We start from the raw sequence: 27,003 nt of genomic DNA on the forward strand, positions 1-27,003 counted from the left end.
AAAGACGTAAGCTATTTTAGCTTAAGTAGTAGGAAAGTAGTCCGCATTAACTTTAAGCTTATCCTATAATTAAAGCTTCTAATTATTAAATATAGGGTTAGTTCCATCTATAAGTAACAAGGGGTCTACGACCTTTATAGACTGCGTTAATACTAATACTATATATTAGGCTAGGGCCTTAAGGACTATAGTAAGTCTCTAGGTGTCTAATAACTTATCGCTAGGTATAGGGGGTTCTCTAGCTTTAAGTAACTCTTAAAGTCGTTTAATTTCGGTATTAACTGCTATAAGCTCTACCTAGGAGTTTAAGTTAGTTATTATTTTACTATTGGAGGTATTTAAGGGTCTTACAGCTGCTTTACTAGCTACTATACTTCTTAGTATAGTAGTAGGGGTATTAGGTAATTCTGGGTAATTCCTTTAGAGGTTCTGGTCTATATATATTCTTTAGGTTATATTATATATATCCTTATCCTATTCTTAGGGTCCTATTTTATTCTTATTATTCCGGTAATATTATTTAGGGTCTATTACTGTGTCCTTATCCTATTTATAATCCGTAAATATATTTAAGTTCCTTCTTAGGAAAAAAGGGTAGTTAAGCTTTAGATAATGTTAGCGACTTAGTTAATTAAGGTATAAGTATAGTAAAAGGGACGCGTAAGCCTATATAAATAGTAGTCTATAAACAAGAATCTAAAGCTAGAAAAAGGAAAGGAGAAGAAGAGTAGCGCTGCTTAATGTTTTATAAGATCTTCGCGTCACGTGACCGCAATATACGGCAATCTATGGCAACTTGCTAGTGCGAAGTTCTGCTAAGTTCTGCTAACTAAGTTCTGCTAACTAAGTTCTGCTAAGTTCTGCTAACTAAGTTCTACTAAGTTCTGCTAATTAAGTTCTACTAACCAAGTTCTACTAACTAAGTTCTACTAACTAAGTTCTACTATTTCCTACTAGTGCCATAATACCTATATAACGTCCTCCTACTATTAATCCTCTATCTGCTAAGCTTAGTAGTATTATACTAGATGGCGAATTTAATAATAATATACTAGATACTTTGGTTTCTAATCTAGTGCTTAACCTTAATAAATTAGAGCTTTTAGGTTGTAAGGTTTAACACTAACAAGACCTATAAGCGGGCCTAGAGGTTTCTACTATGCAATAGATACCTCTTTCTAAGCGATTAGCTAGCTTTATTATACGCGGCGCCTTTTCTACTCTATTTCCTTATAGTAAAGCCAATTTTAATATACTACGAAGCCGTATAGTTACCCTAGCTGCGTATACTAAGTATATTCTTAAGTATTAGGACGGTTAGTTTAGCCGCTACCTCTTATCTTACTACTATATATTTAATTAAATTATAAGAGAGTAAGCCCTTAACGCTACCCACTTCCTTTATAGCTAATTAATTAAGAATAGTCTATCTTTAAATAAGCTTAGTAATCTTATAAATAATAGTAAGGGTAACTAGGTTTTAAATAAGATTATATAGTATATATAGAAGCTTAAGGGCACTAGGCCTTACTAGAAGTAGAAGAGAAATAAGCTTATAGCTTATACTAAAAATATTAAAAGCGGGTCTTTATTCTTTATACTTGACGCTGCTAATGTATATTAGTATAATCTATACTTTTATATACCTCTATTTAATAAATATAAGGCTACTAATAAGGCTTAGCGCGACTAGATTGCTTTTTAGAATCTTAATAATAATCCGTATATTGCTGCTTACTAACTATATCGCTGCTTTAATCTATTTAGGAAGTATATACTTATAGGTCTATTTAATAGCACTAACTTTTAGTCCTAATATAAGTGGTAGGTATAAGATAGTGACTATATATATAGCTTCTTATAGAGTTTAATAGCCTTAAGGCTAGATCCGTTAACTAGTAACTTAAGGGCGGCTTTTGCTAAGTACTGGACTACTTTTATATCTATAATAAATCCTAATTAATCTAGGCCTCCTAATCTCTAATATCCTTTTACTCTTAGCTATAAACAATAGCTTAATACTAGTGAGCTTCTTACTGCCTACTTTAATTAATTTTAACGGCACTGTAATTGTACTAAATCTTACTACTTAAGATTAAAGAAAGGCTCTACTAGAGTAAAGGAGTGCCGCTTTTATTTTCTACGCTCTCTTTATAATAAGACCGCTGTATTAAAAGATTAAAATCTATATTACCGGACGTTCTGTTTATAGCGTAATAATAAGCTTCTTAATATTTATAATACAGCTATAATATTAGCGTAAATAGCGAATATTAATACGTTACCCACTATAAGTATATTAGTAATAGTTAACTATATAGGTAAATATTACAGTAAAGAAGAGAAGAAATTAACTTCCTACTAGGAGTTACCTTAATTAGTATAGCTATATACTAACAGCCTTTATACCTTTAGCTTAGTTATAGCTAGGTTTATAAATAAGCTTATTACTAAACATAATTAGTTAGCGTGGGAGGTATACTATCTACTTTTTAATATTCCCCTTTATAAAGGCTTTAGGAATATAATAACTTTAGACTACTACTAGGAGGATAATTAAAGCGTTATATATAAGCTTAATAATCGGCAACTAAGAGGGTACGGACTGTTTAATTATAAGAAATATAAGCGTCGCCTAGATAGGGGAGAGGATATTACTTTCCTTAATTTTCTATTTTATTTTAATTACTTTACTTATAAGCGTTGGCTAAGAGCAAGGCCTTAAGTTATATTATACTTTCTGCGATATAATAGTAATTATTTCTATCTATAGTATTTTAAGTTCTACTATATAAAGTATATTCTTTATTACCTATAAAGGGAGTATAAGGAAGTAGCTACTTATACTAATAGATTTGGGGCCCCTAATTATATAGCTTCCTATTAGGCTTACGTTAACTCTTATTAGCACCTACTTAACTACTTCTATAATTAGAAACTAGAGGAAGGTTATAAAACTACTAATAATATTAATAAGTTTAAGGGCGATTTTATAGATAATATAGAGCTAAACTAGTCCCTTAAGGCCTTATATACCTATATTTAAAATACTACCGAAGTTAAAATTAAGGATTTTAATAGGCTTAGTAATAGGGAGCTTAATTATAACTATAACTAGAGTATATATTAGGGTACGTACCCGCAGCTTAATAAGAGGACTTATTGGCAGGAAGTATAGCTATAGCCTCTACTATAGATCTACCTATCCTAAATAGTAACTCCGTCCTCCTTATAACTAGGTTAGCGTTATATCTATAATATTATAGTTAATTACTATAGACAGATCTAAGTGGGCCTTAGCCCCCCCCCCCCCTAATTGCGGATTAATATTAATAGAGAGGCAGGAACTAGCAAATTGTATTTTATTACTATCCTTTTTACTACGCTTTATAATATAGCAAAGGATAATAGCAAGCTATCGCTATTAGCTTAAGCCGCCCCTACTAGGGTAGTTGCCCTTAGTATTAACAGCAGAACTACATATAATCTATTAAGGTTACTAGTAAATTATTTATTTAAGAAATTGCCTGCTTTTAGTCTTACGCCTCTATAATAAGCTTTTAAGGATATTTACTATCTTATCCTTAACGAGAAATCTATAATTAGGTAAGTATATCTAGCCTAAATTAATTACCGCCTCTATTTAATCTACTCTATATATAATAATAACTACTTTAGAGTTTTAAATATCTTACTAGTAGGCAATTTCTATTAGCTTCCCCCTATAGGTTAGGCGGCCTTATATAGTAATCTACCTACTAGGCTATTAGAGCTCGCTAGTTATAAAAAGGGAGCCTATAAAGTAATTAACTAAATAGCTATTTTAGATTAAGTTATATAGTAGGGCGGTAATAACGCTAAGAGCTTTATATTTAGGACCGCCCTTATAGAGCTACGTAGTGATTTTATAAGTAATTTAACCTAAAAGCTTCTTTTAACTAGGTATAAGTAGGGCCTATTACTAATAAGGTTACGGGCTTTAATAACGTAATCTGGCTATATAGTATACGCGCTGCTATAGGTAAATATAACACTATTTGGCTTCGCGACCTTTTATAGCTAGTAGTGGCTATTAAGTTAGTTAATACTAGTGTAGGTACGCGGAAAGTTACTTCTAATTAGTGTAATTCTATAGAGAATTTAGCCCTATATATTGGCGTAAAAGTAATATTAATATAGAATATCTGGGTTAAACTAGGCTTAGTAACTAGTATAACTAGTATAGTTAAAGATATTATATAGAAGGGACACGTGGATATTATAAAGGATTAGCCTTAGTTACTATTGGTTATAGTAGATAGATATAATAAACCTGCCCTATTTACTTAGTAGGATAGTAAGAAAGTTATCCCTATATTTTCTATACTTTATAAATAAGAGGGTATAAAAGGCTCTTACTTACGGCGTTAATTTCTAATTACTTTAGCTTTTGCTTTTACCATATATAAAAGCTAGGGCTTAATACTTAACTAGATAGTTTTAAATATTAAGGAAAAGGATAAGATAGCCAGGCTAACCTATATAGTAATCTTATAAGTTAAGAAGCTTTTAGGGCTTATATTTAAACGTAGGTTTAATATAGAATAATTTTAGTTATCTATAATTAAGACTAAAGAGGTATAATAAGAAGATTTTATACGGAGGTAGTAGCAACTACTTATAAATAACTTTTCCTAAATAGGAAATTATGTACTAGCTTAGAGATAAGTAAAGAATGTAGTATTTATCTTAGTTTTCTACCTTTTAAATAGCTTAACCGCAAAATCTAATTTTCTAAATTTTAACCCCCTTATTTGCTTTACCTTCTTACCGCTTTTAGAGCTATTAGATATATATATAATAGTATATAAGGAGAATTGGCAGTATTACCGGATTAATATTGCTGCTATCTGTCACGTTAATTAATTTTTTAATTTTTTTAAGTTTTTTTAAAGGGCGGAAATGTTGCTTATATAAGGAGTTATATTATAAGTTTAGAATATAGGAATATAGGAATATAGGAACGTAGGACGTACTAATATACTTAATATATTTCTTAGGCGCAGTATTGTATATTTAAAGGACTATATTCCTTACCTAGATAGCTTTCTTCTTTATAGTAAATCTTAGAATATAATTAGAGTTAATCTATTAGGCAACCTACTCCACTAGTTATATTTATATTGTTAACTATTCTATACCTATATACCTAGCCTATTAACAAGTCCACTATAGTATTTCCCATAAGGCTTCGTTATATATTTAAAGATTATTAAGTTATAGGTAGTATAAAAGTGTATATTTTAGTATATTTTAGTAAGGAAAAGCGTATATAAGGCAGGTCTATGCATAAGGTAGCCTATAATATTAAGCTTACGCCTTAAGAGCTTTTTTAGTATTAGTTTAGACCTAATATTAGTATTAAGTATTTAAGAATCTTTACTCCTACTATACTTTATTATCTTACCCCTATTTTTATACCTACTTATATCCTTATAAAGGGATTTAAATCTTATTCCTATTAGCTATTACTTAGTAGGCCAATAGTGTTACGGGAGTTACCCGCGCACGTTTGTCCCGTAACACCTACGCACGTCCTATAACTACCCCTATTTCTTTAACTATATTGACTTAACCTATTCTATTTCCTTATCTAAATACCTTTATATTAACTACGTATAGTTACGCGTATATAGCCTTCTTAATTACTACCTCGTTTAGTATATTGTATTCTAGTTTGTGCCTGCTTCTGTAACAAATAGATACTAATCCTACTCCTACTCCTAAGGTATAGTGGCTTTTAGATTAGGTATTTTATGGTTTAGAATTATAGAATTTAGGATTAGTTCTTATATATAGTAGCAATTAAGAACCTTAATTAGTACTTAAAGAGGCCTTATAAGCCTATATATAGAAACATTATTTCTAGTATAAACTAATTAATAAGAATACAATTTTAGCGAAATACCTTATTAGATTCTATATTTTATACGGTAAAAAGTAAAGAATATATTCTACCTTAGGCTGTAGCCCTAATCCTTATAGTTTCCAGAGCTTATCTATTCTATATTTAATTTGACCTATTTCTTACTCTTTAGGGCCTTTTATGGCCTACTCTAAGCTTTCTTTATAGGTTACAATAATACTATAGTATTAAAGCGCTTTTTATAATTTATAGATTATAGACCTTAGTCCTAATATTCTTTTAAAATATCTTTATAATAATTAAGGTAATCCTCTAGTTTCTATATAGAGTCCTTAGTAGGCTAGTCTAGCCATTTAACTTTATATTAAAGCTTATTCTTAATAGACTTATAGTATAGCTTTAACCTTATACCGCTTGCCCACTACTTTAGGGTATTTAATTAGACTTAGGCGGAAGTTTTTTTCTAGTAATAGTTTATGCTATAGCTCTAGTAGGTTTATATAAAATACTAAATGCATATATGCTATAGATAGGGGTAGTTAGAGATAGTAGGCTAGCTTACTAATTTATTCCTTAATATAGAAGGGACCTATGTATCTTATATTAAGCTTCTTTAATAGTTAATAGGTCTTATACTCTTTAGTAGATATCTTTAAACTTTCTAGTAGGGTTTTATAATTAATTATACGGCTTTAGCTAGTAATTATTAGGTATACTATTAAACCTAAATAGTTAAACGCTATAGGCAATCTAGATTAGTATATACTAATATAAGAAGTATTACTTTAAGTTATAAGCGTATTCTATATACAGAAGGAGCTTATACTAATTACCTTACTAGTAGTTTAAATATATTTATAAGTAAAACTCTAGTTCCTAGTTTTAGCGTTCTGTTTACCCATCTATCTATAAATAGAAAGTTATGCTATAATAGTAGTCTATTATTAAATAGAAGTATAAGCCCGACTAGTACCAGCTTATAAAAATACTACCCTATTAGTAATAATAGAGTATAGTTAATCTACTTTAAAAAAGTATTCCTCCTTAATTAGATTTGTAGGTATTTATATATTAATTATCTTATTAACAGGAAGGTACTAAATATACTTTAAAACCCTATTAATAAGTATAGGGACTAAATTATATATTTATCCTTACCTATTTTTAGATAGCAGAAGATCTATAATAAAGTATACAGCGTAATATTGCTATAGCTTACTAACGGGAAGAACCAATTTAAGTAAACCCTATAGCTTATACCTATAGATTTTATATACTTAATACTTCTTATAATAGCTAATATACTCCTTTGTTTTCTATTTAAGCTTTAGCTAATAGTATTTATATTAAAGTAATTCTACTATTTTAGTTTAACTATAGTGGCCGCCTAGAGGATTATTATAATTCTTTATAAGAATCTTGTGTTATAGATTTACTTCTTATAGTACCTAAACTTTACTATATTTATATAGGAGGCCTCTAGGATCTTGGCACCCCAACAAAATGCTGATATAATCTGTATGCTGCGTATGCTGCGTAAAATATTATAATCTGTGCTTCTAGATTTGGCCAACTAGCGCTACAGAATTATATTTTAGCGGGCATCCGAGTACCGAAAGGCCTATATAGACTATGTTATTTTCATGCCAGTTATTAGTTTTTGGTTTAGATATTTCGAGCACGTACATTTTCTTCCCTTGTATTTGACCATGCTTACCTAATGTATAAACTTGACAGAACCAGAATTCAGAGAGGCCCTCCGTTTGATAAAATTAATGCTTTACAAATACACCGGTTGCATTTGCTGCAGCGCCATATACTCCACCAGGCCGATGACGCTATTTTCATCGACCTGCAGCCCCAAACGCGGAAGAACGGAAACAATCAAAACAATAAAATTATTGAGGCAAGGAATCACCCAACCACACGCAATCTTCTGAACCAACCATTAAACCGTTCCCTTGCGCCAAATGCCGGGCCCAAATATCAAGAGGGTAGGGAACTTAAGTCAAATCAATGGTCTCAATGCCTTGCTCATTCAACGTGCGGTGAAGTTTCCGGGGGCGTTCTTCTACCACGGATAGCTCATCATCCTCAAAAATTTCGAGGCTACTCTGCGTACGGCCTCTTTTTAGCTCTTGCTTGATGAAACGGGATGTGGCGTCTCGTTCCTACTAAACGCTGAGCAAGTGAATAAGTTATCTATAATAGTAATGGCATACCCGTTGACGTTTTAGAAGCTCGCGCATTTCCTCTGGGGATAAGTCATCAACTGGTCTGTCCTCCAACGGTACTGGGCTTGGGCTCCGAGGTATGATGCATAGCGCTTTTAATGCAGCTACAAAGTGTTCCATTAGCCAACTCGGTTGTTTGGTGAAGAGAGTATTAGACTCGCCTCGAGATCGATAGCGGAAGTTGAAGGTTGCAAATGGTGTGCATTTGGGATCAATCAATTGAGCATTAACAACGTTCAGAGCACAAATTGGTTGGCTTGGGCGGAGGCTTCAGTATCGTTAGAAATGCTTTACGTGAGATGGCAGGAAGTTACCTGCCTTGTTTGATGAGAGATAGCTCTACCTTTAAGAGCCTTCTCAGGGAGAGTTCCAACATGTTACCTGCCTTGTTTGATGAGAGATAGCTCTACCTTTAAGAGCCTTCTCAGGGAGAGTTCCAACATGCGAAATCTCACTGTGTTGACGGTTTTTATGGTTTTCTGTGGCCGCAAGTACCTTCACGCGGTGAAGCTTAACGGAAATCTCCCCGATAGCATCAAGTGTCTTTTTGAGCTGCTCCCCAACAGCACGAGCATCACCGTCGTCTTGTGCATGTTATTATCTCCTCAAATAAATATTGATCGAGACTAGTAGATGGCCATACCTGTACATATCTCGGAGAAGCAAAACTTGTGCTCAAACCACCGTCCCCCTTCTGAAGTGCGTGCTCCGCTCAAGGTATGGACGGGCCTGAAAATCCTATCCTGCGGTGAAATTACCTCCTCGATGAGGTTGCCGTCTAAATAGACGGATACTTGAATATCGTGAGTGGAATGGGGAAATTGGGAGCTGATGCACCATCGAATCTCGAAGGTAGCGTTTGATATAGCCTCAACATATTTTGTGACAGTGTTGGGCTTCGCGGCCTCATCTTCATCATCATCATATTCCTGCAGCTCTTTACCGTTGACAACGATGTTAACTTCGAGACCAGGGACGCTAGTGATTGCCATGATGGATCAGGGGTATGCAGTTAATAAACGAGGTAAGCCGAGGTTGCAGACAAGCATCAGAGTAATTGTCGGTTCGAGCAAAGGATGAGCTGAAAAGGAAGTGATGACAAAACTGAAGTCCAGTAGAAGCCAAGAGCAACCTTGGTCGCACGAAGAGTAATAGTGAGGCACAGGTGAAGTGTGGTTAGTGAGAACAAGGCTTAGGGGCGAGTCACGGGAAACCCCCTTAAAATCACGTGCATTACCTATCAAGCCTCACTGTGGCGTCGTTTAAAGTTTCTCTTTGACGGTCACTATAATAAGCCAAAAGTTAATATAATATAAATTGAGGTCTCAGTCTATAGGAGAATCTACTTCATTGCATCCAAGACCAAAACACAAAACAAGCTCGCCTCCAACCCACAAATGGCGTGCTGTAAGGAAAAGACATTATGCCAATGTAGCGAAAGACATGCAGCCGGCTAGAACGCCCCAGAAAGAAAGCCAATATGCCAAATGCTCTTGGAAATACTAATGCCGCCATGCATTGAATCAATACTCAATAGTCGTTAGGGGCTCGCAGAAGCGAAGAAAAACCTGGGGCGCAGTGATCGGATGAAGAACACGATCACTACCCGACGCTCCACAATCTCAAGGTATCCAGGAATTCCTGATCGTTACCAAGGCCCTACTCTCACAGGTGCACCCATCCCATAAGTACCACTTAGAAGTTGCTGCCGAATAGACATTGGCTCAGCTGTTCCGCCAGGCGTAGAACCAACCGGGTCTCTTCCCATCCAGCCCAAGCTTCCACGTAATTCGTTTATCGCACCTTGCATCCTCCCCCCAGATATCTCATTGTGTTTCGAGAGCTTCTGGTCCCAACCACCGTACTGTAACTGAATACCACCTGCCCTCTTTGCCGCCTCATGTATCACAGAAGCCCAAGCCTTAGCCATCTCTTCATAGGCCTCCTGTTTGTGTCGATTGTGCTGATAAGTATCCCAGTCAGGAAGGCGATGTATGATTTCGGTGGCGCCATCAAGAAAATTTAGCGATGTGGCTGCTTGAGTTTCATTTGGAGGTAAAAAATGTGGAGTAAAATCTTTTAGTGCTTCGAGTAGGTTAATCAAAGTTTGTCGTACTCGGTTGTACGAATAATCGGAGGAGGACCGACCGCCAAAAGGAAAAGAAGCTCGGAAAGTTGTTTCATAGTTGTTTAAAACATTTAGAGCAGATGGGACGCCTGGCCTAGGAGCTGTAGACACAACCTCCGTGCCGATATCAGGATGGCGTTCGCAGATCGATCGAAGAATATTCCTCATATCATCGGCACCCAAAGTCTCCAATAAACGAGGCAAAGCGAGTGGCCGCCCAGTAACATTTGTTCGCATACGTTTTGCCGAGCGACTGAAGTTTTGTTGCGGAAGAGATCGCAGGGCCATCGCGGGAGAGCTAGAAGGTGATGCAGACATTCGATCATCATTGTCTCCACTGCTTCCTTCATCATCGGCCTTTCTTTTCCGGCTAGACATAGTGTTTGAAGAGGATAGCACTTAAAATTGAAAGCAGTCAGCTGAATGCACACACTTAAGGTGGTAGGGTGGATACTCACTGGAGCGAGAGGGTGAGAGACGGTTGTTTGGAAGGAGGTGGGGAGCGGCAATATGTTGACTGGCGATGACGCTATTCATGACTGAAGCACCCCAGGAGGCCCCTGAGACGCAGAATATGCAAGTATTCGAAGAGGTCTATGGTCAAATGGTGGGCGATGATAGATTATAGAGACGATGGCGAAGGTGTTTGTAGTGCCGGTGTCGAGTGAGAATAAGGCGGTTGTAGTGTGAAGACGAAGCGGTGCACAAGCACAAAGCGATTCACGAAGTCCGCCTATTTCGGTAAGGATGGCCAAGCACAACCAACAGCCGGCCCGCTGCGTTGTTCAAAAAATAGAATGTTTCAGCTTGTCAACACGGCTTGACAGGCTTTGTTTCTGAGTTTTGCACGATGAATTCAAATTTTCTCTAAATGCCTTGCCTCTCCTTCTCCACTTTTGCAAGAAGCAAAGCAGATATTTATCATAATTCCTTTTGACTATCAAAATACAGAGATTATTACACCGAAAGCGTCCTTTATTGTCCTCCAACCCACTAAATTCATATGGAAATAAGCCACCGAAGAATACTATTTGCAAGGAACCTAGACGCTCGCTATTGGGAGCGACTTCCGGAGCGTTACACAGATTGACCACGGAATGACGATCACAGGTACAGTGATTGTGCAGCCACGAGGTCTCTCCTAACCATACCCAATGCAGTTGTGAATTTCTTCTCCAGATCTTCACTACCCATGACCTTAGAAGCCTGTGCAATTTGCCGAAGTAGCTCTTCAAGTCTTCTGAACAACCGTATCAGACTTCCTTCGTAAACGTCGGTCATTTTACTAGAGAAGAAACTTAGCTCATTGGGCATATTAATAAGTGGTGGGGCATATATTTACCATATTTGGGCAAATGAAGCGCCCTTTGACCAGGCGTAAACAACCTCCATAAGCTGGTGCTTAAAAGTCTGAAGATATTCTTCTTCATTAACAGGCAGCTTACTCTCTTGGGAGATTTTGGCGATTATGCGGGCCTGGGCTTGGATTTCTCTAAAAGGCTTCGCTAACTCCTCTTTCAAAGCCGGGGTCTCCTGGCTTTTCTCTTCGAATATGAAACAACTCAGGCACGCCGCGCACTGTTCAGGAGTGAGTTCGTTAAAGAACCCATTGAACAGGAGTTCGCTTAAAACGAGCTCATCGCCAGTGCTAATCTCACATGCTACTCTAGCCTTCAATTGTACGACGTCAGCTTCATTAATGAATCCTAAACGACGTAACACGCGCTTCCGGCACTTGAGTTCATCGAGCTGCATTATTGAGAGCGCCTTAGCTATCTCTTTCTTCACATCCTTCATTTTGTCTGAAATGGCAACTTTAGTAGCGTATTGATTGTAAAGGTCCGGAAGTCGAGGAGAGTTGTGGAGTGGGTTTGAGAGAAGCCGTGATTCAAGCACTTCGATTTTCTATTGATGTCAATTACTAAGAAAGTCTGACTCTCCCGGTAGAACTCACTCTCAGAAGTTTCTTGAAAGAGTCATCAGTAATGCCCATGTTCTCAATAGGGTCTAATATGGCAATGCCATCGGGAAATCTCTTCTTGACCTCTTCCAATGCCTTGCGAACTCCATTCCTTTGCTCTACGGATTTGAGTTCAGATGGTAAGAAGAGTCTAAGGTGACCAATGGAATCGATACAAGAGAGTAGTACTGGAATCACTTCCATCTTCCCCTTTTCTCCCGCAGCAGGAGGTCGAACTCCAGGAGGTAAGTCATGTGATGCTTGAGGAGCGAAATTGGTGTCATTAGCGACTTGTAGTAAAACATCGATGACGTACGATTGCTGAGGTGTGAGTTCTTCACCTTTGTTGGCCTTGCGGGGAGTAAAATTTACAACAGCGCCCCAACCGAAGTCGTAGTCCTTGTACCTTATCCTTACTAGACGCCCTGCCTGCATAAACTGCAAACAATAGTTTGGGTGGGTGATGACATCTCGCATGTCTCTCGTATATGTATCCAATTGCCGTCGCAATTCATAATAATCTTTCACAGTCGCCTCGTCCGCGATCTCCATGCCAGCCTTCTCGATCTCAAGGTCACTAAGTTCTAAGAAGTACATGTTAGTGTCGTGGAATCAACGCAAACCAACACATGCGTACCCTTCTCTAGACCGGAAACGCTGGCAGTATTCTGGAACTGATAGAAACATTGTTCGAGCATGAACTCTGGCGAAATACCCTCGAGTCTCATGAGATTTAAAATCATGTTGTAGCCCAGGTAAAATGCGGAGTTGAGCTTGTCTTGTTCACCACGAACGATCTCTTTAGCAACTGCAGGCTCCATCTTCTCATCAATCATCATAATCACAATGCCCCGTTCATCTAAACCTCTTCTCCCAGCGCGACCTGACATTTGAATAAATTCTGAGGGCGTAACCCAACGTTGAGAAACACCGTCAAACTTTCTGACGCTTGTGAAAACCACCGTCTTCGCAGGCATGTTAAGTCCAATAGAGAAAGTTTCCGTTGCGAATAAAACCTTGATTAAGCCTTCCTGGAAAAGAATCTCGATTGTCTCTTTCAGAATTGGTAGCAGGCCTGAATGGTGAACACCGATCCCTCGCCGCAGCAATGGAAGCATGTTCCCAATTTGAGGTAAGTTTCGGTCTTCTTCTGAGAGCATCTCAATCGCACTACTGAAAACTTTAGCCACCATAGCCTTCTCAGAATCGTCGTTGAAGGCAAGCTGGCTCAGCGAAATAGCCAGATTCTCACACTCTCTCTTACTAAAGCTAAAAACAATAACAGGGTTGTAGTTCTTCATCATGATCATCTTGACGATCTTGTAAATGTCGGATGGTCCCTTATTGCCGCCTTTATTGAGCTTCTTATCCTTCCCCTTCCCTTTTCTCTTTGCCATAGCATCGACAGGATCATCGCCATGCTTATCGGCGATAGAAGACATGGCTTTTTGAAAATTTTCCTCTCGAAACATACCCTTCTCGTCGACGACCAAATGTATCCCGTCAGCACCCGCGGGAAAGAAATAGTGCTGTAACGGCGTAGGTCTGAAATCTGTGTAAACGACGTGACAGGGTTGCTTGTGGGTTTTCGTGATCCATTCTGCGAACTGCATGGCGTTGGGAATCGTGGCGGAAAGGAAAACATATCGAACTTTGTCTGGTAGCAGAATAATCGTCTCTTCCCATACAACTCCCCTAGCTATTGAGTTTTTTAGCATCGCCACAATATATCCAGACCTCTGTACATACATTTATCACGTAAATAATGAACCTCATCAAATATAACCCAAGCAACCTCACGCATGATCTCAGAACCTCTGTATAACATAGAGCGGAGAATCTATAAGGTGTCAGGTTCCCTTCAATCAAACGGGGCGAGAAGTCATACTTCAGTAGTCATCACTAAACAGGTCGCGGTGGGGTTTATCGTCACGTCTCCAGTCATAAGGCCAACATCGCCAAACTCGGCGGTAAACTCGCGGTATTTCTGATTGCTCAAAGCTTTGATTGGACTCGTGTATATGACTCTTTGATTGTTCTTTAAACACTGTGCGATAGCATATTCGGCGACAACGGTTTTACCAGCGCTAGTATGTGCAGAGACAAGGACGCTTTCATCTCTCTCGATTGAGGCAATTGAAACCTGCTGAAAAGGGTCTAGGGTGAAAGGCCATGTCCGCGCTGGTTGTTGTGGTGGTTCGTGTTCTGAGATTGGGACATAATCGTAGTCTGGCGGCAGGGCGACCTGATGCCTCACTTGATGGGAGAGGACTACTGCTACCCCATCTTGCTGACCCTGTAATCCAGCAGATGCAGCAACCTCTCTTGACTGTTCCGTTTCGAATGCATCTGTAACGACTAGCTCTGGCTCGACATCTCGCCTTTGGCGTTTCGCAATCTGCGCATCTCCACTTCCCTTGGAGTCCGGTAGAAAAGCCGGGATGTTAGGTACTGGCGCATCGGTGTGCGATACTGCTTTGACATCTCCATTAGCCTGACGTTTCTTACTCTTCTTCGGGTATTTGAGCTCGGTTGGAGCCTGAGGATCGTCTTCGAAGACGTCGAATAGCTCGTCCATAGCACGGTTTGAGTGAAGGTAGGGTGGAGTGAGGGATCAATGTGCCCTAAGCAGCAGGTGTGCACGGCGTGGAATTTCTTTGAGAAGAGCTCATCTGGTTATGAAAATCAATCGAGGTTCCAGGAAAGCGCAAACAGGACAAACAGCTTGGCGTGGCAGAAGTAGAACTGGGAAGCTTCCACGGAATCGCATCACGCAACCAAACCGACTCCTGGTCCCAATCCAGCTCAATTACTCGACTCTCACTCTGCAATTGCGCTCACTCTTCGCAAATGTCCGTTATATCTCCCACCCATGCCGAAAAATCTAATGTGTCTAGATGCTCCCCCGGTCTACTTTCCGCGCATCTACAACCGCTGCCCTTGTTGCCCGTCGCGGCTTCCAGTCAACCCGCGCCCAACTATCTAGTCCTTACCACTACCCTGAGGGCCCGCGAAGCAACATCCCGTTCAACCCTTTGACAAAGTGGTTTGCACTAAGATACTGGTCCTTCATGGGTATGATTTAGGGTCCAATTTAGCCCATGCTTTGCTAATCATTTGTGTAGCGGTTGGATTTGGGGCGCCGTTCGGCGTTGCTGGTGGGCTACCCCAGCCTTTATATTCCATAATAATATCAAGACCTAACCACCGTACAATTAAACAGTCTGGCAGACGAAGAAGAATAAGCCATGATTATGGAGCTTGGGATGCTGGATTAAGCACTCTTTGCTGTTACAAGAAGATAGTAGAAAGCGGATATCAAATCTCTCCTAACTATAGGAATTGTACAAAATTTCATGTGAAAGCTAATACGGTACTGAGCTATGTGTATCTCTATTAACTAAGTCCTGCCACTTACGCTATGAAGCCTGCGATGATACCCAGCACATGTAAAAAGTTCCAACAGGGCTGCATCCTAGCTTGGCAAACTAGGCTATAACTAGCCTGCGTGAAATTTTATTACTATCAATTAAATAATCCGCGAGGCCATCTCAAAAGCACCACTCCTTCTCCTTGACCCAAAATCCCGCCATGCGTAACTTAAAAAACACAGGTCAAACACTGTTGCAATTTTCTAACAATGCCTTGCCGCTTACAGCCAGCGCTTGGGATGCGTCCACAGACTCACTAATATGCGCCTTTGGGCCTTCAGAGTCTGCCGCCGTCATTGAGCTCAAGCGTCTGAGAGAATATACAGAAACCCCAGAACAGAGGCTGGAGATTATTGCTTCTTGGAATGCACCGTGCCCTATCCCAAGTCTTCCCTGCGACGCCATTCTAGACCTCCATCATTTTTCAGACTCTTCAACTTCGTGTCTTATCCTAGCCGGTGGAGACATTGTGATTGTCAGAGAAGAGCCGCTTCTTGGCGAAGATCCCATCGAAATCGTAGGCTCGGTAGATGCAGGGATATCAGCTGCCGCATGAAGAGCCGCTTCTTGGCGAAGATCCCATCGAAATCGTAGGCTCGGTAGATGCAGGGATATCAGCTGCCGCATGGTCCCCGGATGAAGAGCTACTGGCACTCACGACTCACGCCAGCACTCTCCTTTATATGACACGCGAGTTTGAAAATATTGCAAGCGCTGCTTTCACTTCCGAGGACGTCAAAGTCTCTAGCCATGTCTCTGTCGGATGGGGAAAATCTGAGACTCAGTTCAAGGGTAAAAGAGCTAAGGCGTTGCGGGATCCCACGATACCCGAATATGTTGATGAAGGAGTCCTTAGTCCTTTTGATAACCATTCAGTCTCTATAAGCTGGAGAGGCGATGGTGCATACGTGGCTATCAATACAATTGAAAGAGAGAAACGCCGTATGATTCGAGTTTACTCAAGAGAAGGTTTACTAGATAGTGTGAGTGAGCCGCTCGATGGGCTCGAGGGCGCTCTTAGCTGGCGACCCGCGGGAAATATCCTCGCCGGAATCCAACGACTGAAGGATCGAATTGATATTGTATTCTTCGAGCGAAATGGCCTTCGACATGGCCAATTCAGCCTACGAATGACATCCGAAGAATTGGACAGCTTGACAATGCCGCTGAAGTTAGATTGGAATATCGATTCCAGCGCGCTTTCTGTATGCTATCCAGATAAACTCCAGTTATGGACAATGGGTAATTATCACTATTACCTCAAGCAAGAAGTGGTATTTCCAAGGATGCAGCATGGGACGATCGTTACTAACACCTACTGGCACCCGGAGAAACCTCTACGACTTGCATTAGCAACCCCAGGTAGGATCTTCATTTACCCTCAACCCTTCCATTCTTCAAGCCCAGGTTAACCGCACGGACACTTACGAGAGACCAGATACAATACAAACTCTTGAGTTTGCTTTCGCAATCAGCAGCGGCTCAACATACCCTCCGAACGATTTCGGTGTCGTGGCCGTAATCGATGGCAGTAAGGAAACAATTTCTACGGCCGGCAAGACGAAACGGATTAGCTAATGAAATGATAGCATCACTAAAGCTCAGTGCCCTTCGAGTTGCAAACATCCCGCCGCCAATGTCTTTACATCAAATTGACCTAGCAAATAATGCGATAGATGTTGCCATTTCTGCCTCGAACAAGCGTGTGGCGGTCCTTTCAGAAAACGATGTTTCAATATATGCCTTCGATATCCACAAGAAGCCAATTCCTGCTCCTTCGGTCCTATGGCGCAGTGCTATACCGCGTCACCATTACTCTCGCCAGGTCGCTTTTAAAGGAGATACGGACGTTTTAGTTCTCACTGATAAACGGGAGGGGGGAGAAAGCGCTTTGTGGAGGTGTAGAGAAGAAAAGGTCGAATTACAAGAGCGGATCGAGGGATTTGGGCGTATATCAAATCTCTTTCCAGGCATAGAAGGGAGCAGGTTATATCTGCAAAGTGTACAGGGCTCGGTTCTAGAAGTTGTCGCTGAAGATGATTTCTCAAATACTGCTGAAGAGCTGCGATTCCGTCTAATCGCCAAATTTCCATCGCCAACGCCCTGGGTACAAGTAGCATGCTATGCAAATAACGTACTACCGATATTCTTCTCTATATATCTAGAAGCTGACGTTTTTCACAGAGCATCTGCTTTGGACTCACTGCCAGCGGCACTTTGTATGCCAATGAACGTCCACTCGTTAGAAACTGCACGTCATTCCTGGCTACAAACGCGCATTTAATCCTCACAACCACTCAACACTTCCTAAAATTTATCCACCTAACAGCAATAGAGGGTGCGTAAGCTAACAAACCGCCTTGAGTTAAACACTAACCTTCATAAGACATGGAAATTCCACATGATGAACCAGAACAGGACGAGAGATGTAGAACTATCGAAAGAGGCGCGCGTCTAGTAACTGTGATGCCAACAATTTACTCGGTGGTCCTGCAGATGCCAAGGGGTAATCTGGAGACAATATATCCTCGCGCCCTAGTTCTGGCAAGTATCCGTCGAAGTATTGAAGCCACGGATTATAGAACCGCTTTTCTCGCGTGTCGAAATCAACGCGTAGACATGAACATCCTACACGATCATGCTCCGGAGAAATTTATAGCAAATATAGATACATTCGTAGCCCAGATTAAAAGAGTAGATCACATTGATCTATTCCTTTCGCAGCTTCGGTAGGCATATCCTACCTAGTCCGTGCACCACACCCCGCTGATCTCTTTAGCAACGAAGATGTATCAAAAACTATGTACAAAGAAACATCCAGGGGGGAAAGAAGCAAAAGTACAGCCGCATTGACAACCGGCGTTAGTAAAACCATCTCTCTTGGCAACACATCCAAAGTTAATAGCATCTGTGATGCCATTTTGAGAGTCCTGGAGGCATCCAAAACGGTACACCTACAAAACATTATCACGGCACACGTATGCAAGAGCCCGGCTGACCTCAGCGCTGGGCTACTAGTGGTTGGCGGACTTCAGGGTAAGAATAAAGGCTATTAATTCGTTAAATGAATAATAGAACTAATTAGTCCTATTAATTAGAAGCGCGGGATCCTTTGGTTGAGAGAGCTGCCGAGCATATATGCTTCCTAGCGGATGTCAACCAGCTTTATGAGTGTGCCTTAGGTATTTACAATCTTGAGTTGGCATTATTGATAGCCCAACAATCACAAAAGGTACTGTATGCCTCCGGTTTTTCCCACGCATAGTTACTGACGGTGAAACAAGGACCCACGGGAATACCTACCATATCTTCAGTCTCTTCAAGAATTGCCTCAATTGCGCCGAAAATTTAAAATCGATGATCAGCTTGGACGATACTCGAAAGCATTAACCCATCTATACGCTCTCGAAGCTTTGGATGAGCTCGGAGCTTACGTAGAAAAGCACGCTCTTCACAGCAACGCTCTTGCACTATTTAAATATCAGCCTATTCAGCTGACCGAAATCATGAGGCTCTACGCTGACTACCTCAGCAATCAAAATAGGTTCAAGGAGGCAGGAGTTGGTAAATAACACGCCCGTTTATGTTTTATCCCACTGATACCGTTTAGCCTACGAATACTTGACTAGCTACGCCTCAGCTAGTGAAGCTTATCGTGCCGCAAATCTCTGGCAGGAGAGTCTCTCCTCGGCCATGCTCGCTCCACTTCCCGCTGCCGAGATCTCTGTCCTCGCAACTACGCTTGCAGAAGGCCTTGTTGAGACCAGAGATTTCTTTTCCGCAGCCACAATCTACTTCGACTATCTTCATGATATACAAACCGCAGTGCGGGTGTTCTGCAAAGGCTATTATTTTTCAGACGCCATTCGTCTCGTATCATTGCAACAACAGCCCGAGCTCCTTGAAGGCGTGGTCGACGTGGGCTTAATCGAAGGGCTTGCATCAATGACGGAGCTATTGGCCGATTGCAAAGGACAATTAGGAGCACAGGTGCCGCGGCTACGAGAATTGCGTCAGAAGAAGGCGGAAGACCCACGTATGCTACCCACTCCCTATTTGTAATCTACAGGATTCTTATCTTGATATCGTGTAGTGACATTCTTTGACGGCATTGACTCTCCGGACATCCCGGATAATGTCTCGCTCGCCCCCACTGAAACGTCCACGTCTGGCGGTACTTTCATGACGCGTTATACCAATCGCACTGGTACGATTAATACCACGACGACGCGTAAGACCTCGAAGAATCGGAGGCGTGAAGAGCGCAAGCGGGCCAGAGGAAAAAAAGGGAGTGTGTACGAAGAGGAATACCTTGTGAATTCTATCGAAAGACTTGTTGAGCGGGTTAATCGGGTCAACGAGGAGGTACAGAGGCTTGTAGAGGGATTGATACGGAGAAGGATGCGTGAACAGGCGGCTGCCATTGCACAAGCTATGAGGGACGTGGTCATCTTATGCAATGATTCTATTAACGAGGTGTTTCAGACCGGGAAGGCTAGTGAAGACACGACTCAAGCGGTGGGTGGGGTTGAAAGGCCTGTCGGTGCAGAGGGTGTCTTATGGGATAGTTTGGAGGAACAAAGCAAGAAAAGAGAACCACCTGTGGTTAAAGAATTTGAGAGGATATCTTTGTTAGGGTAGCAACCTGTAACCTTTAATGGCCAGGAATTAGCATCAGCACGCAGTCATGCTTACAGCTCGAGTCAACCTTTCGTCGATCGTACCGTAAAGTCAAAGAGAAGATGGTAAAGACAGGTCTATCATTAGCTTTTTTCACAATCATGTCTGACACAACTTTTATAAAGCCGTTTCCAACCAAGGCCCGCGACAATATTAATAGCGAGCTATATACAGCACACCCTCCCTAATCTTTTCAGAGAAATTAAATCTAGACTTTGTACCCCACCTCCGATAATCCTATCTTCAATGCTTCAAGTGCTTTATCAACGTCCTGTCTATTAGGGTCTATCACGCTTACGCCCATATGACCAAATCTAATATACTTCGTAGCAATCTCCTTGTGAAGGCCTCCGGCAAATATGACGCCCTTCTTCATCAAACTGGACAAGATCTCGGGTGCCTGTACACCTTCAGGAAGGTATACTGCCGTCATACCGTTTGCTTGATTCTCCGGCCTTGTAGCAAGTTGCTTGAGCCCAAGGTTTGTAACTGCTTTCTTGATTTTCTGTGACGCGGCACGGTGATCAGCAAATCGCTGTCCCAGAGGTCGAGAGAGTATTTGAGTCAGAGCGGTGTGAAGCGCATGGATAAGTTGTGGTGACGGAGTTGCGAAATAGCTCGGTTTTTTAGCCTCGTAATTCTGCATGACTGAGGATATGTATTAGCAGATTTAGATTTGACGATGCTGACGAGCAAAGCTTACTCGGAAGCCAGTTCTTCCAAGAACCGAAGTAAGATGTCGGCCGTGTCCTACGAGCCTTAAATCTTTCAATTGCTCGGCCTGATACCATCAATATGCTCAAACCAGCAGGGCAGCCGATGGCCTTTTGACTAGCAGTGAGCACAACATCGAGACCCCAGTTGTCGAACATGATCTCTTCGCAACCAACGCTGCAGACACCATCGACAATGACTAGTGTTTCTGGGCTGACTCTATGAACCAACTCAGAAAGAGCCTTGAGCTCGCTCAATACACCTGTCGATGTGTCGACATGGGTGACAGTAAGCACCTGATACTGCTTCTCTTTCAGCGCTGTCTCAATCTCATCCAGCTGTGGCCTATCCCCAATTGGAGCCTTCAATTGAGTAGCCTTGACGCCGTACGTTTCGAAGCAGTCGGCGAACGAGTCGGCGAAATATCCAGTATGCAAGACAAGAGCTTCGTCGCCAGGCTCGACTAGATTAGCGGCAACTTGATCCCAGCCGAGAGTGCCCGAGCCAGATATAACGAATGGTTGTGAAGCCGGGTCGGCGGTTTGGAAGAGCTTCCGTAACATGGACAGTGTTTCGCCAAAAATTTCTACAAAGGGGGCACTGACGTGAGACTCGCTGGGTTGGAGTTAGCAATATACACATGAGAAGGGATAAGACCATCGAACGGACCTGTAGTGGCTCATAGCCTGCAGAACGGCATCGTCAAACTCAATTGGTCCTGGGATCAGGAGTGCTGGGTGGGGCGGTTGGTTCGACATGGTGTCAGGGGGAGACTTCGCTGCCCGGGGGGGAGACTTCGCTGCCCGGCGGGGAGACGGGTTACCTATATCGTCGTCGGTCACTGCAGAGCGTTCTGTAGAGAAGGGCGTGTTCAGCTCAAAGACGGTTTTAGTGTCGAGATGTCTAGCAAAGAGACCGAGCCGGGAGGAAGCGCGCGGAGGAGCCAGGGTGGATGTGGAGGGGTAAAGTCGGATAGAAGCCGCAGTAGGGACACCAGGGTGCAGAATTCAGGGTTATGATATCGTAGAGAGCGGATGCAGCTTGACAGCACGTGTTTGTGGGTAATTGGAGTCAGTGTGGGAGGATGGGCTTCAAATACGCGTAACGTTGCTTATGGGGATTGACGGATAAGAGGGCTATAACGGTTTTTAAGGGTTCCCATACAAACTTTGTCCGTGTCCTCTCGCTTGAAATTTTGATGTTGGAAACCGTGCATAGGTTTAAACGCGGAATATTGCCGTCTGACTCCACCGGGAAGTTTGCTATTCTTACTCCCCCCCAGCGTAGGGACCCGATGGCAATTCGTGGTGTCGCCAATTACGTTCCTTCCGCGACCCTCTACTTCCGAAATTACTAGTCGTGCACACTGTTGAGAGCCTCCGAAAGTCGCCCTCGATACCTGATGTTGTGCCCTTGAAATTTCGCCAAGACAATGCGCACCAGCTTCGCCTGTGGGCAAGCCGGTCACACCCGTTTCCCGAATACTCCCATTCGTCCTGCCGCATCTTTAGACTAGGCGAGCAGAAGGAGAGCATTCGCCATGACTTCGAGATTGGTACTCTGTCTAGGAGATTTATTCATACCGGACAGAGCCTCAGTGAGTCTTGCGCTCCCTCTTTCCAAGGCCGTTGCGTAGCTTACAATTGTGACAGGATATTCCAGCCAAGGTATTTCCCCGCTCCCATATTTACTCCTGGTAGAGCCTGAAATGTTCAAAGACTCATTGCTCCTAGTTCAAGAAGCTGTTGGCGCCCGGAAAAATTGGTCAAATCCTCTGTTTGGGGAATCTTACCGACAAAGAAACATACGAGTTCCTCCGTGGCGTAGCTCCAGACCTCCAAATCGTCAAGGGAGATTACGATGTCGATGCACCCAACCTAGCACTCTCAAAGGTTGTCACACACGGTTCACTACGGATAGGCTTCACTCATGGACATACCATTATACCTCCTGGTGATGGGGACAGCCTCTTAATTGCGGCAAGGCAAATGGATGTGGATATTCTATTATGGGGTGGTACGCACAAATTTGAGGCATACGAGATGGAGGGCAAGTTTTTTGTCAATCCGGGAAGTGCTACAGGTGCAATGACAACCGGTTGGTGGCCAGATGCTGAAGAACCAACGCCAAGTTTTGTTCTGATGGATGTAAGTCTTATAGTGACCACTTTTCCCTCCTGGAGGTTAAAGGCTTATGCTCTCTTGTCAGGTCCAAGGAGATGTTCTAGTACTCTATGTATACCAATTACGCAAGGAGGCGAACGGCGTAGAGAACGTGGCAGTAGAGAAGGTCTCTTTCCGAAGAAATGGTGGTGGTGTATCATAATGATGGAAACATCTCGACCTAAGACTCGTTCTCTTAACCCTCTGGGGTCAGGATCGGATTCTTGCCCGACTTGGGGCTAGCTGTGGCTTATTATGTTTCTCAATCACTAGTGCTTGGCATACTAAGGTCTAGAAAAATTAACCAGACAGGGCGCTAGAGTTTGCTTAACTCTTTGCTTGCTGCGATATATGCATTGCCCTAGATTATCGCTTAATACTACACCTAATTTTCCACGTTGATTTTCTACTTCGGTAAGGTTTGATTAGGTCAGGTTTTTCTGTTCTAATTCTAAAGTTCTTTCTTGAAATCATATTAATTGAGGCAGCCCCAGCTTTACGCTCCATCAGATTCGAATCAGTTGAAGTAGTTTGTATATATATAAATATTGCTATTCTGGAATAGCTTGAGCGACCAACCCATGTAATATTGAAGAATTAAAAAATCCGCAACCTACATCATACATATTCCGTGACTATATGAAATACTATATCAAAGTAAAAGGTTCTTATTCTAAATCTTAACATTTATAATCCTCTTCAAGCATGCTAACATATAGCCTCCTCGGGTATGCAATAGTGCATAACGGTATTCACGGACTGGAGGCCATGATACCAAAATCTAACCAAATCCAATTGGAACTTCCATTTGAAAAAAAATTTCCATAAATTTTGGGCAGCAGTATTCTCACATGCCTTTTCGGTACATATACATGCCTGTTTTCGGTGCATACACATGCCCCCAAATCAGGCTTAGTGCTTGCCTAAATAGGCTGTTTAGCATATTTGCAGACAATCGCGAACTTCAAAAATCCATCGCGTTTAACCTTCCTTACCATTACTACCTTCATCAACACTATGGAAGAAGACGACGAATGGAATGGTTTAAACTGCTAAGAGAGCGCAGGGGCAAAGGTTTGCGGTAGAGCAGTAGATGCAGTCGATTTGAGGCGCGCGCAGTTGCAGTGGTTGATGTGATCCTCCGCGTCCTCCTCGTCCTCCCATACATCCTCTTCCTCGCCCACGCCTTCGAGGAAGCTTCCAGTGTAAAGGATCGCGCCAAATTGATGTATCCTCGCGGTGTTTGAGGTTGCGCGCGTGGGCGTATTTGACGCGATGGATTTTTGAAGTTCGCGATTGTCTGCAAACATGCTAAACAGCCTATCTAGGCAAGCACTAAGCCTGATTTGGGGGCATGTGTATGCACCGAAAACAGACATGTATATGTACCGAAAAGGCATGTGAGAATACTGCTGCCCTAAATTTTTTCTTTGTATATTGATAAAAATGTCACTTCGTCAACCATCCCAGGGACCTACCTGGATATCTTCGATGGTCTAGTGGTCATGATTTCCGCTTGTCAAGATGATGTCTGAACAAGCGCGGGAGACCGGGGTTCGATTCCCCGTCGGAGAGACACCTTCCTTTTTGCCAGTTTTGTGCCTAACAACACCCTAAGCTTCATACTCCTTTTTTTTTGAGGAGGTTCCAAAATAGAGTTTCTTTACGTTAGTATTACTGGGACTACAGGCTTACTATTCCGTGAAGGATGGTGAGCGATCGGAAAAGGGCTCTTCCAGATGGGGGGAAATAGTTCAGCTATGTACATGACCTGGTTCCACCGGCCCCGCCCCCTCCCCCTTTTGGTAAAATTTAATTTCGCTCACGTATGGAATCTCACTCTGTTACCACCAGCGATACATAGTAATTGTAGCAAACGCCTATGGCCGCACGAAAAAAAAAATTTGTAGAAATTAAATTTAGAACTTGTCTTATACTTTCTGTTGGTAGGGGGCTTGCCGACATGCACGGTCTGTGCACGGGCCACTCCTGTAATACCTTATCTTCTCGAGCTCAGAGAGCTCCACTACCTATTCTCTCGCCATGCATATTCAACGATCTGATACTTTATTTTCCCCTTTTTATACGCGGTTAAGGAACTTATCAGAGGCTTTTGGCTTGAATACAAAGGCAAGCGTTAAGCCACTCAATCGTCGCTAATAGCAGAGCTAGCACCTATACAGAAGCCGTCGAAAGAAAAGATCTGCCCGAAATTACAAACGCCTTAAGGCTTCTCACTAGCTAGAAGAGGAGGCTCCAATTATACCTAGCCACGAACACTATACAACTCAAAGATAATGAAGACTGACGTTATTTAATACTAGCAGGATCGCTACTACAGCCAGCCTGACCTTGCTCGATTTGCTCTCGATATTCTTGCAATCCCACCTATATCAGATGAGTGCGAGCGCCTATTCAGCAGCGCACAGATACTACTTAAGGATCGTCACTCTCGCTTACAGATAGATATAATTAAGGCAAATAAGCGTGCCCCCGTGTCGATCGGAAAATCAAGATCAGAAAAGAAGAACTCGTGTGTAGATTGATCTACGAAGAAAAGAGACTATATATACATGAAATAGGTGGCGAAGGCTGACGTCGACAATGACGACTGTTACGTCATTGCTATCTCGATCGACACTTCGCCACTTATATAGGCCTCCGCAGAAAGGCTCATGGGACAATAAGGAAGTAGGCGTACTAGAGGGAGAGCCGGATGGCTAGCCGCGATCCTTCAAGGAAGCTGTAAAGGCTCAGCTGGCTGCTTCAAAGGCTGCGGACGCCGCCGCCCAGTTAGTAGATGATGAGGATAATCCACAGGAATACGCCACGATTAAGGTCGACGGCGATAAAGTTAAAGTAGATGAGGTAGATAAGGTATATCTAGCGATTAGAGGTGATTTGGGGTGCAATTTTGGTAACTATAACTCCCAACTACTTCTTTACCTCAACACCAAGATCGTGCCAAGATTTACTATTTTGTCGACCTGAATCGGACTTCCTTACCACCATCGAACTACTGTCTGACGACCTAGATCGTCTATACGAACTTATGACTAAATGTCTCATCGAATGTCTCATTACCTACTTTCTATTACCTATTTGACTCAGTTGCCTGGACCTACCTGATCTATATAGAGAGCTTCTAGAGCCATATTCAATAGACAGAGTCCTCATCCTTTTCTACGTTCAGCATATTTTTAGTATATATTTACATCGGAGCTCCATAGAGCTCCTGGATTTGAGAGGCGCAAAATGGCTTTAGAGTGGATTTGAGTGTCAAGTCCACTCCACCCCAATCCAAAAAGATCACTAGCTTGCGAATCCTGAAGATATCGCCGTCGATCACAGTTACTTCCGCAGACGATCCTCAAACCAGAAGACTCGTGTATACGATAACCTTTCTTACATGTGCCAAAATAACGTCCTGTTCTACGAAACACCTTGAACCAGTTTCAACCTCATACAACTATCAGCCTGACAGAAAGTTAATACCAAAAAACTGGGGTGACGCATGTGCTTCAAAGCCTCCAATGCACACAACTGCAACCGATCTTTGCGACTTCCCAATTACTATATGTCACCTTCAGCCTTGGCACGGTACTTTTCAGTAAACCATGCCTCCCGATCTACTAAAACGTGTGAACTAACCTTGCCGCGAGACTCAAAGCTAGATGAGTCTTGGAACTTACCAGAATACCTTACAAAATATCCAATCCTTGTAGCCAAAAGACTTCAGTAAACCTGAATCAGCGCATCCGTTCCGGTAACTGAACACTAACGGATAAC

At 41.9% G+C, this 27,003-nt stretch overlaps 7 protein-coding genes and 1 non-coding gene across 8 annotated transcripts; 4 read left to right on the forward strand and 4 right to left on the reverse strand.

Annotated features, from left to right (window-relative positions):
* Window positions 1-7,580: 7,580 nt before the first annotated feature.
* Window positions 7,581-9,303, reverse strand: K441DRAFT_705821 (uncharacterized protein). Its single transcript, XM_067653622.1, has 5 exons — window positions 8,783-9,303; window positions 8,525-8,723; window positions 8,301-8,407; window positions 8,128-8,243; window positions 7,581-8,076 (listed from the first exon to the last, which is right to left on the reverse strand). The coding sequence occupies exons 1-5, from the start codon at window positions 9,129-9,131 to the stop codon at window positions 7,909-7,911; spliced, it is 939 nt and encodes a 312-aa protein (XP_067503395.1). The 5' UTR covers window positions 9,132-9,303; the 3' UTR covers window positions 7,581-7,908.
* Window positions 9,304-9,433: 130 nt separating this feature from the next.
* On the reverse strand, window positions 9,434-10,956 carry K441DRAFT_660677 (tethering factor for nuclear proteasome sts1). Its single transcript, XM_067648743.1, has 2 exons — window positions 10,726-10,956; window positions 9,434-10,665 (listed from the first exon to the last, which is right to left on the reverse strand). Exons 1-2 carry the CDS (start codon window positions 10,802-10,804, stop codon window positions 9,788-9,790), a joined length of 957 nt encoding a protein of 318 aa, XP_067503396.1. The 5' UTR covers window positions 10,805-10,956; the 3' UTR covers window positions 9,434-9,787.
* Window positions 10,957-11,111: 155 nt separating this feature from the next.
* On the reverse strand, window positions 11,112-14,894 carry K441DRAFT_660678 (antiviral helicase). Its single transcript, XM_067648744.1, has 6 exons — window positions 14,116-14,894; window positions 13,977-14,067; window positions 12,865-13,926; window positions 12,222-12,811; window positions 11,610-12,172; window positions 11,112-11,552 (listed from the first exon to the last, which is right to left on the reverse strand). Exons 1-6 carry the CDS (start codon window positions 14,803-14,805, stop codon window positions 11,372-11,374), a joined length of 3,177 nt encoding a protein of 1,058 aa, XP_067503397.1. The 5' UTR covers window positions 14,806-14,894; the 3' UTR covers window positions 11,112-11,371.
* Window positions 14,895-15,039: 145 nt separating this feature from the next.
* On the forward strand, window positions 15,040-15,721 carry K441DRAFT_660679 (uncharacterized protein). The gene is made up of 4 exons (XM_067648745.1): window positions 15,040-15,079; window positions 15,125-15,302; window positions 15,353-15,385; window positions 15,451-15,721. Exons 2-4 carry the CDS (start codon window positions 15,125-15,127, stop codon window positions 15,477-15,479), a joined length of 240 nt encoding a protein of 79 aa, XP_067503398.1. The 5' UTR covers window positions 15,040-15,079; the 3' UTR covers window positions 15,480-15,721.
* Window positions 15,722-15,818: 97 nt separating this feature from the next.
* K441DRAFT_696746 (elongator complex protein 1) lies at window positions 15,819-20,359 on the forward strand (the record flags this gene model as incomplete). Its single annotated transcript, XM_067652924.1, has 11 exons — window positions 15,819-16,175; window positions 16,219-17,020; window positions 17,097-17,189; window positions 17,248-17,765; window positions 17,843-17,996; window positions 18,045-18,387; window positions 18,480-18,694; window positions 18,757-18,890; window positions 18,973-19,222; window positions 19,269-19,694; window positions 19,752-20,359. The coding sequence occupies 11 exons, from the start codon at window positions 15,819-15,821 to the stop codon at window positions 20,297-20,299; spliced, it is 3,840 nt and encodes a 1,279-aa protein (XP_067503399.1). The 3' UTR covers window positions 20,300-20,359.
* Window positions 20,360-20,399: 40 nt separating this feature from the next.
* Window positions 20,400-22,143, reverse strand: K441DRAFT_637188 (PLP-dependent transferase). The gene is made up of 3 exons (XM_067646499.1): window positions 21,722-22,143; window positions 21,042-21,667; window positions 20,400-20,986 (listed from the first exon to the last, which is right to left on the reverse strand). The coding sequence occupies exons 1-3, from the start codon at window positions 21,808-21,810 to the stop codon at window positions 20,547-20,549; spliced, it is 1,155 nt and encodes a 384-aa protein (XP_067503400.1). The 5' UTR covers window positions 21,811-22,143; the 3' UTR covers window positions 20,400-20,546.
* A 196-nt stretch (window positions 22,144-22,339) lies between these two features.
* K441DRAFT_660682 (retrograde transporter) lies at window positions 22,340-23,602 on the forward strand. Its single transcript, XM_067648746.1, has 4 exons — window positions 22,340-22,649; window positions 22,705-22,719; window positions 22,786-23,199; window positions 23,261-23,602. The coding sequence occupies exons 1-4, from the start codon at window positions 22,593-22,595 to the stop codon at window positions 23,375-23,377; spliced, it is 603 nt and encodes a 200-aa protein (XP_067503401.1). The 5' UTR covers window positions 22,340-22,592; the 3' UTR covers window positions 23,378-23,602.
* A 1,097-nt stretch (window positions 23,603-24,699) lies between these two features.
* On the forward strand, window positions 24,700-24,789 carry K441DRAFT_t18. Its single transcript has one exon. It is a non-coding gene; the product is annotated as a tRNA-Asp (tRNA).
* Window positions 24,790-27,003: the final 2,214 nt, after the last annotated feature.

Source organism: Cenococcum geophilum (genome assembly GCF_001692895.1).
Source record: "Cenococcum geophilum 1.58 unplaced genomic scaffold K441scaffold_24, whole genome shotgun sequence".
In the NCBI taxonomy this organism is placed as follows: Eukaryota; Fungi; Ascomycota; class Dothideomycetes; order Gloniales; family Gloniaceae; genus Cenococcum; species Cenococcum geophilum.

Excerpts from the sequence above, each read along its gene's own strand:
- K441DRAFT_637188 (XM_067646499.1), bottom strand. The coding sequence starts at position 21,810 with ATGTCGAACCAACCGCCCCACCCAGCACTCCTGATCCCAGGACCAATT. Across the intron at positions 21,668-21,721 it reads CAGGCTATGAGCCACTACAG|CGAGTCTCACGTCAGTGCCC; the intron begins GTCCGTTCGATG and ends ACTCCAACCCAG. Across the intron at positions 20,987-21,041 it reads TTGGAAGAACTGGCTTCCGA|TCATGCAGAATTACGAGGCT; the intron begins GTAAGCTTTGCT and ends ACATATCCTCAG.
- K441DRAFT_660682 (XM_067648746.1), top strand. The coding sequence starts at position 22,593 with ATGACTTCGAGATTGGTACTCTGTCTAGGAGATTTATTCATACCGGAC. Across the intron at positions 23,200-23,260 it reads CAAGTTTTGTTCTGATGGAT|GTCCAAGGAGATGTTCTAGT; the intron begins GTAAGTCTTATA and ends CTCTCTTGTCAG.
- K441DRAFT_660678 (XM_067648744.1), bottom strand. The coding sequence starts at position 14,805 with ATGGACGAGCTATTCGACGTCTTCGAAGACGATCCTCAGGCTCCAACC. Across the intron at positions 14,068-14,115 it reads GTTTAGTGATGACTACTGAA|ATTCTCCGCTCTATGTTATA; the intron begins GTATGACTTCTC and ends GACACCTTATAG. Across the intron at positions 13,927-13,976 it reads TCATTATTTACGTGATAAAT|CTAGGGGAGTTGTATGGGAA; the intron begins GTATGTACAGAG and ends AAAACTCAATAG.
- K441DRAFT_660677 (XM_067648743.1), bottom strand. The coding sequence starts at position 10,804 with ATGAATAGCGTCATCGCCAGTCAACATATTGCCGCTCCCCACCTCCTT. Across the intron at positions 10,666-10,725 it reads TCTCTCACCCTCTCGCTCCA|TGCTATCCTCTTCAAACACT; the intron begins GTGAGTATCCAC and ends TTCAATTTTAAG.
- K441DRAFT_705821 (XM_067653622.1), bottom strand. The coding sequence starts at position 9,131 with ATGGCAATCACTAGCGTCCCTGGTCTCGAAGTTAACATCGTTGTCAAC. Across the intron at positions 8,408-8,524 it reads GCTATCTCTCATCAAACAAG|CCTCCGCCCAAGCCAACCAA; the intron begins GCAGGTAACATG and ends ACGATACTGAAG. Across the intron at positions 8,244-8,300 it reads CTTCCGCTATCGATCTCGAG|CTGCATTAAAAGCGCTATGC; the intron begins GCGAGTCTAATA and ends AACACTTTGTAG.
- K441DRAFT_660679 (XM_067648745.1), top strand. The coding sequence starts at position 15,125 with ATGCTCCCCCGGTCTACTTTCCGCGCATCTACAACCGCTGCCCTTGTT. Across the intron at positions 15,303-15,352 it reads AAGATACTGGTCCTTCATGG|CGGTTGGATTTGGGGCGCCG; the intron begins GTATGATTTAGG and ends TCATTTGTGTAG. Across the intron at positions 15,386-15,450 it reads GGCGCCGTTCGGCGTTGCTG|TCTGGCAGACGAAGAAGAAT; the intron begins GTGGGCTACCCC and ends ACAATTAAACAG.